The sequence below is a fragment of the Rhinopithecus roxellana genome, chromosome 11, assembly GCF_007565055.1.
Source record: "Rhinopithecus roxellana isolate Shanxi Qingling chromosome 11, ASM756505v1, whole genome shotgun sequence".
Lineage (NCBI taxonomy): Eukaryota > Metazoa > Chordata > Mammalia > Primates > Cercopithecidae > Rhinopithecus > Rhinopithecus roxellana.
Genome location: NC_044559.1, coordinates 36,755,616 through 36,769,244, shown reverse-complemented (window position 1 = coordinate 36,769,244; position 13,629 = coordinate 36,755,616). Strand labels below are relative to the sequence as shown.

At 33.5% G+C, this 13,629-nt stretch overlaps 1 protein-coding gene across 1 annotated transcript in view; it reads right to left on the bottom strand.

Moving 5' to 3' along the window:
- Nucleotides 1–13,629, bottom strand: part of ATRNL1 (attractin like 1) — an 845,855-nt gene that overhangs the window by 222,425 nt on the left and 609,801 nt on the right. Inside the window, exon 27 of the mRNA XM_030941431.1 lies at nucleotides 8,505–8,612. Within this exon, the coding sequence (XP_030797291.1) occupies nucleotides 8,505–8,612 (108 nt within the window). The remainder of the gene's footprint in view (nucleotides 1–8,504; nucleotides 8,613–13,629) is intronic.

Below are 13,629 nucleotides of genomic sequence, written 5' to 3'. Positions count from 1 at the left end.
GATACAACATAAAAATAATTTTGTTTGGAATGAAAAATGAAGTAATGAAAGTAGTAAGGAAGAAGAGACTTTCAAAAACTGTCAGACTTAAAAAAAGAACCAAATAGAACTTTAAAAAATAATAAATAAATCATAAAATATAACTTTAAAAAGTAATACAAATATGTGTTGAAAGTAATCCAAATGGATATGGTAGAAAGCAGGTCAAAAACAGAATTTATACACTTAAAATAATTAGTGAATTGGAACAATGTTCAGAATAAGCCAAAAGACACAGCAGAGAGAAGTAAATAGAAAACAAAAGAGAAAGACTAAGAGATTGTGAAGATGGAAAGAGGTTTAACATGCATCCAAGAGTCTTAGGAGAGGAATAAAGAAAATGGAGAAGAAAATACAAATGGGATAATGACTCAAGAATTTTTAGAAATAACCAAAGACTTGGATTCTCCAATATAGGAAGCACAAAATATGCCAAGCTGGTTAAATATAAATAAATGTATACTTTGTTAAATTGTGATAAAACTGCTGAACACCAAACCCAGGGATTTTGGAGAGAAAAGCTAGATTATAAAGGAGTGACAATTATACTGAAGGAAAGTTTTTAGTACAGTAGTTTTCCCTTATCCATGGGTTCACTTTCCATGGTTTCAGTTATCTGTAGTCAACTGTGGTCTGAAAATATCAAATGGAAAAATTCCAGGAGAAAAAGATTAAATTGCACATAATTCAGACTTGGAACAAGATGCGAATCATCTCTGTCTAGCATATTCAGCCTGCATCTACACTGTATAAACTACCTGCCCATTAATCACCTAGTAGCTGTCTTGGTTATCACATCAGCTTTGTAGAATCACAGCACTTGTGTTCAAGTACCCTTATTTTATTTAATAATGGCCCCAAAGTGCAAGAGTAGTGATGCTGGCATGTTATTATAATTGTTCTAGTTTATTATTAGTTATGGCTGTTAATCTCTTATTGTGCCTAATTTATAAATTACACTTTATCGTAGGTATATATGTCTCGGTTTGGTACTATCTCATATTTCAGGCATCCACGGGGGCTCTTGGAACATATTCCCTGGGGAGGGGACCTACTACAGCAACAATGGAAATCAGAAGCCAGCCATTGTTTTCACATGAACACAATGTTTGAGTGTGGTTCTTCCACTGAAAGATAACTAGAATGCTTGATAAAGTATATTTTAAATACATTTCTTAGATTGTAAAGAGTAAGAGGATACTGAAACTGGAGAGGGGAATAGGAAGACTAAGAGTTTATTATCAAAAGACATATGCTAAAGGGATTTCTTAAAGATACAGAGCAGGAAAGTGGAAACATTTTAAGAGGAAGCTCTGAAGGCAAAGAACAACTGTGAGCAAAGATGTGTACACATGCAACAAACCTGCATGCTGTGCACATGTACCCTAGAACTTAAAGCATAATACGAATAATTAAAAAACAAATAAAATTAAATAGACAATATGTCAGTAAATTTAAACATATATTGATCATATAATACAACAACAATAATGTTTAATTCAAGGGATGACAAAACTCATAGAACTTAACAAAGGTAACTAAAACAATGAAAATTGGAAGCAAGATTTAATTTGTTCTTACATCGTTTGGGAAGAGAGAAAAATGTTCATTAATTTTTGACTTAAACTATGCCTGTTAAAATGTTAAGAATAATAACAATGAAAATAAAAGAAATACAATGTTATAATCCCAGCACTTTGGGAGGCCGAGACAGGCGGATCACGAGGTCAGGAGATCAAGACCATCCTGGGTAACACAGTGAAACCCTGTCTCTACTAAAAAATCCAAAAAAAAAAAAAAACTAGCCAGGCGAGGTGGTGGGTGCCTGTAGACCCAGCTACTCGGGAGGCTGAGGCAGGAGAATGGCGTAAACCTGGGAGGCGGAGCTTGCAGTGTGCTGAGATCCGGCCACTGCACTCCAGCCTGGGCAACAGAGCAAGACTCGTCTCAAAAAAAAAAAAAAAAAAAAAAAAAAAAACAGAAATACAATTTTATAACATGCAAATCAATTGAGGAAAAAGGAAATATTTTTTAAACAGGGAAAAGTCATAGGAAATTCAGGATGAAAAGAAAGCAAAGACAGGGTCTGAAAAATATTACCAAAAGACACAATAAGCTGATTAATTAAAAGTAGAGAAAATATAGCATTTAAAATCAATATCCAAAGAGAGAAAACATTTATAGCAGAGAATTTACAAATGGTTAATATATTTGATCTAGAAGTAAAAAGGCAAGGAATGTTCCAACAGAAGGATGAAGAAAGATATCAAATGAGCTATTCTATCATTTCTAATTTTTCTAGAACAATACAGTATTTCTTATATAATCAGATGACATCAAAAAATGCTATTAAAATAGAAAAGGATAAGAGAATAATGGTCAACAAATGAACATCTAGGAAAAATACAAGTGGTTACAGACAATACAAAAATACTCAATTTTACTAACAATAAAAATTTGATTAAAAGAAGAAAGAAGGCAACATTTCTTGTATCAAATTAATAAAGTTGTAACAATGCTAACAATCATGTTTGACAAGGATGCAGGAAAACAGAAATTCTCATACTTTGCTAAAGATAGTGTGAACAGAGACATTTCTAGAAAGTAAATAAGCAATATACCTCAAGATCCTAAAAGTTAATAACTTTTGATTCAGTAGGTTTTTTTCATAAACTAAGGTCGAGTTATATACAAAAATTAAGTACAGTCTTATTTATAACAGTGTGAAATTAGAATAATGCTAATTGAAAATAAAATAGGCAAGTAAATGATGATATACCACAAAATAATTAAAAAATATTTTTGAATCAAACTTAGAAGTGAAAAATATTCTTATTCTAATACTGACAAAAACAGAATGCAAAATCACATATAAAATATGTTCTTAATTTTGTAAAAATACAAATATGCAAAATGAAAATGTTATTGGAAGGAAATAAAAGTTCTGGCACTGAATATTTATTGGTAATGTGATAATGAAATATTTTAATTTGTATTATAGCTGCATTAATATTTATCTATAATGAGGATGTATTCTTTACATAATCAGAACATTGATAGTAAATGATAATAATTAAAAATATAAAATATCATAAATCAGTTATAAGAAAAAAGGAAACCCAGGGAAAAGTAAATAAGCTAGCTTAGGCCAGTCACTGGAACAACTGTCCATGGATATGGCAGGACAAGAATGAGGAACCAGGGGGACCTCTGGTTGTGCCCAAGAGCAGAGGACTGGGATCATCCTGCTCTAGGAATGAGGCCAGCAATGCTCTTAACAGGACAGCTGCTTCACTTTGACTGCCTTAGACTTTAACAATGTGTTTTCCACCTTGGGAGAGAGGTTTCTTACATAAGATACGAGGTTGAACTGTCCCAATAAACAGAGAATGAACTTCAATGCGATGTCAAAATTAGCAGTTAAAACTACCAAACAGAAAGTAGACTCCAAATTAATTTTTTCTAGGTTAGGGGGCATTGAATTCACATATGCTTCTCCATTGTCCAATGCCTTTTTGAAAACTCTACTTTACAGCACTCCAAAGCTGTAATTTTCTTTATATGTGGAGAGAATCAAAACATTACAAATTTGTAAAATGAAAATTCTGGTATAAAGTAGTTAAATATATCCACAGAATACTAATGAAATGATTAGTCTGGTAAAAATTAATCATGCTGTAAACATTGTGTTTAAAATTATTAATTAGCCTACTTGACTGTAATTACCAAATAAAACCATCTTAAATTACTTTGTTTCTACAGAACTCTTACTTTATTAGCATAGCAAAACTACAAAAGTTATTTTTATAAGAAACTTATAATATAAAAATAACAGAAAGCTTGTGTGCTGAGTTTACTGCAGTTTAGTAAATCACTTTGATTTCTTTGTAGCAATTTAGATTACAATGGATAACTGCTGGAATACTCCGATATACTAAGAGAGCCTATAACTTTCCAAGTGAAAGTTCTTCCTTAATATCCACAATTATCTATGACTATTTGAGCACCTGGAATCAAAGTATGCTATATGAACTTTATGCTTTAAGGTACTCTGTTCTTTACCAAAAAAATTCTATAGATATATTAAGGTCTAAGATATATTCTCAATTTGAACTAAAACCAGCACATATAAAAAGTAATGTGGGAAAGAAACCCTTGGGCTAATATGAGATTTGAACCCTGGTTCTTGCTCTAGGTGACCGAAATTGTGATCTTCAGCATAGGTCTGAAGCTCTCAGAGCCTCAATTTCCTCAATAGTAAACAGAAAAAAAAAGATGAAATATGCTCTGCCTATTTTATACGATTGACTTAAGACTCAAATGAGATTGAGATAGTGTATGTAAAGGAATTTTGAAAAATAATGTTTTAAACTCAATTTAAACATTTCGGTCGTTCCCAAGACCTAGCAAGTTCAAATTCAGCCTCCAAAACAATCTTTAAAAAGAACAAAGTTGGCTGTAATCCCAGCACTTTGGGAGACCGAGGTGGGCGGATCATGAGGTCAGGAGATTGAGACCATTCTGGCTGACACGGTGAAACCCCATCTCTACCAAAAATACAAAAAAATTAGCCGGGCGTGGTGGTGGGTGCCTGTGTCCCAGCTGCTGGGGAGGCTGAGGCAGGAGAATGGCGTGAACCCAGGAGGCAGAGCTTGCAGTGAGCTGAGATGGCGCCACTGCACTCCAGCCTGGGCAACAGAGCGAGACTCCGTCTCAGAAAAAAAAAGAAAAAAATAACAAAGTTGGATGACTTACACTGTTAGATTCCAAAGCTTGCTACAAAGGTAGAGTCATCAAGACAGTGTGGTACTGTCATAAGAATAGATAAATAGATTGGTAGAATAATATTGAGAGTCCAGAAATAAATCATCATGGTTATGGTAAATTGATTTTCAACAAGGGTCTCTAGACTATTCAGTGGAGAAAGAAAGTCCTTTTCAACAAGATACAATCCAGCAATTCCACTCTTAGACATATACCCAAAAGAAATGTATACATGTTTATACAATGTTTTTACACAAATGTTCACAGTGGCATCATTCATAGTATCCAAAAAGTGGAAACAACTCAAGTAACCACCAACTAATTAATGTATAAATAAACTGTACCACATCCATACAGTGGAACATCATTTGACAATAGAAATGACTGAAGCACTGACACCTGCTACAACATATATCAACTTTAAAGACATTACGCTAAGTGAAAGAAGCTAATCACAAAAGATCACATTGTATATAGTTTTATTTGTATGAAATGTCCAAAACAGTAAAATCTATAAAGATAGTAGATTAATTCTTGCCTCGGGCTAGGAGATGGGTGTCATGGGGAGGGGCTGAAGAAAAATGTGGGGTACGGGGACTGCTAAAAGGCATAGGTTTTCTTTCAGGGGTGATGACAGGTTCCAAAATTTACTTTGGTGGTGGTTACATAACTGTGTATACCAAAAATCACTGCATTATATATATTAAATTGATGAACTATTGATATACGTTCTATATTTCAATAAAGCTATCTAGATCTTGATCCCCAAATATAAAGGCCTTTCCTAAATGAGAATTTACATGTAATTATTTTTCCTTTGACATACTCAATTGAAATTTCTGAAAAAAAAGTGGTACAAAAGAAATAGAGGCATGCCAGTTATTAAGAGAACTGAGTAAAAAATAAAAATAGTAAGAATTCCAATAATTAATATAATGCTTTATGTTATACCAAGTATTTGCAAAAACGGCCCCACAGACAACAAAACAGTAAATCGGAATGAGTCATTTGTTCCCTCTCCTGATTTTAAACATGGAGATAAGTTCTCAAAGAGAATGTCATACAAAGTTTCTCTCTCTCTCTCTCTTTTTTTTATTTTTGAGAAGGAGTCCTACTCTGTTGCTCAGGCTGGAGTGCAGTGGTGCAATCTTGGCTCACTGCAATTTTGGCTCACTGCAACTTCCATCTCCTGGGTTCAAGCAATTCTCCTGCCTCAGTTTCCAGAGTAACTGGGATTACAGGCGTGCACCACCATGCCCAGCTACTTTTTGTATTTTCTGTAGAGACGGTGTTTCACCATATTGGCCAGGCAGGTCTTGAACTCCTAACCTCAAATGATCTACCCGCCTCGGCCTCCCAAAGTGCTTGGATTACAGGTGTAAGCCACAGTGCTGGACCCAAAGTTTCTCTTTGAAAAATGTCTTTTAGAGAGGTTATCTTAGTGAAAAATAAAAGAAATGCATGAGCAAACAACTAGATATCAAAAGTAAAGAAGAACAAAGAAAGTTCATTGTTCTTTACATAGGCCATAATAAAGAAAGAAGTGCATCCATAATGTTTGGATAAAAATTACAGGTGGTATTAATATATGGAAGGAGAAACAGAGGGAAGTTGAAAGTATTAATTTGAGATGGGCAGTGGAGGAATATGTTTTAATAAGCTTTAAGCATAGCTGGGGAAAAATCACTATGAATCTTGATAAGGAAAGGGTAGTTATCAGCAACATAAAAATAGAATATGCAATATTCTGTTTAGTAGATGAAAATCAGTTTATGGACAGAAGCTGGGGAAAACACCCAAAAAGAAGCAAGGCTGGTAACACACACACACACACACACACACACACACACACACACACACACCCCAAATGGGGTAGCTGAAATAAGCCTTGGTAGAACAGTAGTTCATGTCAGTGTTAATATCAATTTAAAAAAAAAACAAAAGAGTAAATGAAAAAATAAAAAAGCTAACAGTTTTTTCCAGAAAGTACAGGTGTAAACAAAAGGATATAGTGCAATTGGAAATGAAAGAATGAAATAAGGAATATCAGAGAATATGAGCTAAAAGAAAGTAGGGCTAGACTTTTTTTAACTCTACAAAATAAAATTTAACGTTAAAAATTCACAATGATAAAGAAGGAACCAAAATTTGGAAAAAATAGAACATGAAGATATAATGATTATGAACACATGGGCACCTAACAATACATTATTGAACACTATTAATGTGCAACTGACAGACTATGGTGACACAGTCTGTGACATATTTGTTCCTTAAGTTTGTGAATTTTCTAGTTCTTTGATTATTTCTTTTCTTCTTTAGTCTAATTGTGCATTACAGACATTTTTTTTCTCTTGTTACTCGATTTTTAGCAGTATTTGAGAATGTTTTAAACAGATGGGGAAAAAAAGAATTTATAATAGTCCAAGAATAGTCTAAGTTTTCTCTGTGTGAAAGGTTTTTTACAAAAGTTATCTGAAACAAGGAACCAAAATGAAGTTAGAGCACTTGCTGTACCTTTCATTTAATCATTCTCTTTTGTAATTTTTCCCCAAGAAGATATACACATACATTTCCTAATGTTCTAAGCTTCCATGGTAACCTGTGATCTAGAGTAGTAAAAAATCAAAATGTCTTAAAAATCGTAGGGAAACATGCACCCAATATTTCATTTCCTCTAAAAACTGACCCTTTGAGTAGCATCCATGAGTTGTGATTTTGTCTTATTTTTTCAGAAAAACCAAAAATGCTACAGACAGAATCAATTATATGTATACCTAGGTTTTTGAAGGATTCTATTTTTCCATTCCTTATTTCCCTTAACAAAAAATAAAATCTGAAAATGGCAACATAAAATTAGTCAAATAAAGGCATTTTTGGCGTTCTGGTCACGGCATGAAGCAGGGATTGGCCAACTCTTAAAAAAAAAAAGGCATTTAAAAAAAGAGAATAAAATGTTTTAATTCTACAGTTTCTTAACCTTTCTACTTAAATATATTTTACCACATATAAAATGTAAATAAAAGTAATAAACATACAATTAAATTAGTATGCATCATAATGCTTTGAATTTTGCACCTTTAGGGGTTATTATTTTCAGAAACCACTTCATGGATTACTTTTGGATTCTAATACCATATTTAGTTGCATATGATTTCTGTTTCAGCATACTCTATTTCTGCCTTTGCAATAAAGGAATGTAATAATACAGCAATTAACCACAAATAAAAATATTCATTTTATATGTGAGAAACATTCACTTTTCAACATTCAAAAATGAAGCTATGTAATTAAAATGCAACTCATCTCCACCCACCTTTTATAAGTAAACTTTGTTAATAAAGATAGATGTGAATTGATAACTAGGGGCACAGAGTACTCCAAAGACTAAATATAGGTGCTTTGTTTCTCCGATCATACCTATATCTTAAATTCCCTCAGCTCCTATCTGTCAGAGAACGGCTGCCAGGTGAGCAGTCTGTCACTCTTGCCTAGGCTAATAGATTCTCCAGTGGCTTTGGTTACAGCTCATGTCATACTATTAAAACTATGTGCCTTGAAAATGGCATAACATATGTAGCTGAATCTTGTCAACTGTAGATAATCAGACTCTGTTTGGCTTCATAAGCAGATGTAGATTAGAGAAGCAATATAATAAATATGCAAACACAGTGGTCCTCTTTCAGCACCACTGTTCCTACCTCTAATGGCCCTCGCAGAAACTCTGTTTGTTCAGCTCCCACTTCCAGAGCTACATCAACAGAAGCAAAGGGACGGCTGGCCATCTGCTGTCGTTCTCGAAGCAGTTGCTGGAGGGGGTTAAAAATGATTTGTCTTAAAATAGGTTTAAATGCTCATGAAATTCAACAATATCTGGTTCCCTTTTTTAACAAGTGGCATTGAAAAGTTAGGAATCATGTTATACACATACCCATATCTCGAGTACTAAAGATGAAAATTACTTTCTCCCCATGGCCTCGGTTATATGTCCACAGAGGCTTTTAATGTATGGTGCCTACAAATAACTTTTCCCCTGACCTCCATCCTGTAGGTCTAATACAATGTACTCAAAACCATTTTGAAAGTCTCAGGTGAGAGGTGCTACTTGAGTAAAAAGCATTATTACAATGATGGCTATGCCAAATTTTCCTACTCAAAATAACTCATACTTTTTTCTTAGCTAAAAAAGAAAAAAACAGTAAAAATATTTAAGAAAAGATAATGAAAAGTTGCCAAAATGCATTAATAGAAATTAAAGGAACATATACCTGACAAGGCTAAGTTTTGTAAGTCATCAGAATCCCCTGTCAACTGCTCTGGAACCAGAAGGAATTATTATTGGCAGTGTTTATAATTTTGTTCAAAGCCTTTGTTTATTATTCAAAATGAGGCATGATTAGTAAGTTGAGAAATTGTGTGCAAGAACTTCTAGAGCACCCCCACATACTTGTTTCTTTCTCTTTGTGACTATTCTGGGCTTTGCCCAAGCTAAAACCAATAAAATAGCAAGTCCCAACCAACTACTAAGCTAATTTATCTTTTTGCCTCTCCTTGTAATTATAATATTCATTAAGTCATGATAAAAAAATTGATGACCAGCACTAGATATTGCAAGTTTTGCCCTTCTCATTCTATACAGCTAATAAAATTATTATTAAATATTAAAATAGGACGTGTGATGCAATTAAATAGTCTTTAAAATGAGAAGAAAATTATATTATTGAAGAAAGGCAAAATCCTTGAACACAACGAATGGCTTCATTATTCACAGATATTTTTAAAGATTCTCTGTCATTAACTTAAAATGTTAACTACTCATCTTTGAATGTAAATGGATGTAGTCCTGTGAGTGAACATTCATAAAACTCCCTTGTAGATGATAAAGGAACACGGGCCAAATTATTTAAACACAACTTTTTTAAGCACAAGTTTAGATAATAAACTGCCATCACACTTTATTATTTAAAATTTTTGTTTTAATACCTGGTTTTTATTATTAAAAAGAGAACATTCACATGACAATATGGGATAGAAATAATGCTATATTTTATATATAACATATAAAAAATGTTAATAAGTAACAATTTAAGTTTGTAGATTACATTTTTTGAAGTAATAAATTCATTTTAAAAATACATATTCAAAGTAAAAAGTGAATGTGATCTAAATTTTCAAATTATTCACTTTAATATAACTTCAAAATTATATTATTAAAAATACAGCTCCTGGCAAATAGAATCTGGTTTCTGCCTCTCTCAATAGGAATGGGTAATTGATCTGAATAGTATTTCTATGCAAAATGCAAACATAATGTTATTTCAGATGCTGAGGGATAGTAAATACGGAAGACACCAGGTTCTTTGTCTTTGGTAAAAACACACACACCAACATGCCTAGACAACACACACACGAATATACAATCTACTCTTCCTATGGTCATGTACAAATAGTCTTGAGAAAACTGTAAATTCCACTTTGTGTTTGAACACAGTTTTCTAAGATTTGTATTATCAATTTTCTCCATTTGTATTAGCTCTTCTCAGCATACAAATGGCATCTCCTATGACAAGTGATTGCTAGACAAAATGAACAGCTTCTTTTTCCTCATCTTGCCTTTTCCTTATATCTAAAAGTAAAAGGTCTACAAAATAGAATTAATGAATAGTCAATATCACACATTGTAATATAAATCAACAAATATTCCAAACTCACAATCGTTGACAAAAAATAGAGTGCCATGGACTATAATCTATTAATGTGCCTCCCAAAACTCATAAAAAAAAATCAGTGTCTGATACTTTTGTTCAATTTTTAAATTTGTAGAATGCAAAAGTATATTTAAAAGTTCTAGTTTGTTTTCTGAGCTTTGTGTTTCCATCACTTTTTAGGAACTGAATGTCTACTAAATTACTTTATATAAAGAACAAGAAAAATATTCTTCCTGCCCAGGACTTTACTACTATAGCTTGTAAAGCAAGTCTGGTAAAATGGAAATAATTAGGGCACAATATAGTGTATCAGTAAAGTTACAAATAAAGAATTAGACAAACAAATTTATTCTGGGTCACCTAGTGGAAAACTAGTTAGAGAGCCCTTGCTGAAACAGCTGAGTTTCTGTCTTTGGGAGACTAATGCAGATGTTCTTACTGTGAAATTTAGGAAGAGAAAATCATTTTCCCCTGTAACACTCTTGCTTTAGTGTGATAGCCCTAAAATAATCAAATGGAGTAAATTGTGATTATCTTTGCAACTGATTTCTGCCCTCCTCCCCTATTCTTAACAATTGTCCTACTTTTAAATACCAGTCTCTCCACTTTTTAGCTGTTTGAGCTTAACCAAATTATTTAGACCTCTCTAAGCCTCAATTTTTCTCATCTATAAATAATAACACTACCTACACTATGCCTATACCTTAGAGGACCTGTTTTAAAGCCCAGCTGCTGCACTTACTAGCAATTGGATCATAATCTCATTACTGAGGCCTTTCACTCATTCTTTCTCTCTATAAAATGGGAATAGCAATAATATCTTTAAGTCATAAGGTTGAGACTAAAGAGATCACACACTTGGGCTGTTCTGCACAGAGGCTGGCACATTGTGAGCACTCAATAACTGCTAATTGGTACAATTATAATGTTAAATTTCAAGCACTATTTTTGTCTCCGAAGATGGCACACTAATTACCACAGGCCCATTTTCTTCAGCAATAGTGACACATTTTGCTCTACTAGTCTCCCTTTTAACAAATGTTGCAAATTTATGAGACAGTTGGAAAATGTCATTATTGTGGTAAAATGAATTTAGATTTGGAACTGCCTTCCACCATTTGTGACTAAGAGTGATAAAAACTCAACCTGAAAATTCGGAAAAAATATAGAGTATTTTCTTAAGAAATTTTGAAAATTCATCTATTTTCTAGGATTGTGTTTTATATAAAATGAAGTTTAACATTTTGTATACCCATAAGAAGCCATATAGCAGATGTGTCTGTTTTATAACTAATCTGCTATTGCCAATTATTCAGCAGAACAATAAAGACAAGAGAACAAATTGATCATAATACAATAGATTATAATCATACTGCCATAAACACTGTTGTGAAGAAAATTTAAAAATTAAAGAGATGTTAGTATCTTATTAGTTGTACACAGTAACTGTTTTGCTATTCAAAATTTCATATAAAACAAACCATGGAATTAAAAATGATATGAAAATCAGGCTGGGTGCAGCGGCTCATGCCTGTAAGAACTTTGGGAGGCCGAGGCAGGTGGATCACTTGAGGTCAGGAGTTCAAGACCAGCCTGACCAACATAGTGAAATCCTGTCTCTGCTAAAAAAATAAAATAAAATAAAATTAGCCAGGCATGGTGGCACATGCTTGTAATCCCAGCTACTCAGGAGGCTGAGGCATGAGAATCACTTGTACCCGGGAGGTGGAGGTTGCAGTGAGCCGAGATTGCATCATTGCACTCCAGCCTGGGCAACAAGAGCGAGACTCTGTCTCAAAAAAAAAAAAAAGAAAAAAAGAAAAGAAAAGAATATCTATGCTTAAATTTGACTACCGGGTAGAGTCGGGTAGAGTCATTGATTCTATCAAACATGAATACAGATAATTCTTCAACTTAATACTATTACTTCAAATATGGTATCATTCCCCAAACTTCATACTCGCTACCTTTCCAAATACCACAAGGCATACAACTCTTTGAATGACTTTAGGATAATAATCCTTAAAACTACACATACATAAAAAACAAAGCAGTAACTAACTCTGCCTGCAATTGTCTTCTAAAATGTTAATAGCATATATAAGTGATATGGGTTGACTGTGTCCCCACCCAAATTTCAACTTGAATTGTATCTCCCAGAAATCTCCCGTGTTGCGGGAGGAATCCAGTGGGAGGTAGCTGAATCGTGGAGGCTGGTCTTTCCCGTGTTATTCTCACGACAGTGAATAAGTCTCATGAAAACTGATGGGTTTATCAGGGCTTTCTGCTTCTGCTTCTTCCTCATTTTCTCTTACTGCCACCATGTAGGAAGTGCCTTTGGCCCCCCACCATGATTCTGAGGCCTCCCCAGCCATGTGGAACTGTAAGTCCAATTAAACCTCTTTTTCTTCCCAATCTCAAGTATGTCTTTATTAGTAGTGTGAAAATAGACTAATACAATAAGCTTATATATATGTATATACCCATGCATATATAGTATATGTGCATGTCAATGTATGTAGAAAGTATAAGCATGACTATGCATATACATTAAGTAAATTACCATTGAAAGTAAATATATTATCACTCAAACTAAAATTAAAACAAAAAGGCCAAAATAAGGGATTAAATGATGTCAACAAATGAGGGTCTTGTTGGCATCCGGATAACACTGATTATATAATTCATATGACCAAGACACAGTCTCCACAGGTTTTTAGACCTGGCAGGAACCTCACAGATCCTCTAGGCAGGAAATTCTTCAACCTGCAGATCATGGACCTCTAAAGGGCAAATAGATGAGGACTAGAAAAGTTATGAACCTGTCACTAATAGATGATACTTTTAATTTTTTCCCTGCAATTTCAGTGGATTAAATCATTAACTTACTGCTGTCTTCAGAAGTTAACAGCCCCTCATCCTGAACCAAAATGTAACTCTACTTCCTTAAATTCTTTCAAGAAATAAACCAATCAATTCATATTAATGCTTAAAAATAAAACAAAAGGTAGTAAATTCTAAAAGCCAGCAAAACTACTTTAGATTTACTGACACATTCCTATTTGCTAGATAAGAATTTGAAAATTATCTTCAAGGCAGAATTAGTTCAAAGCTCAGA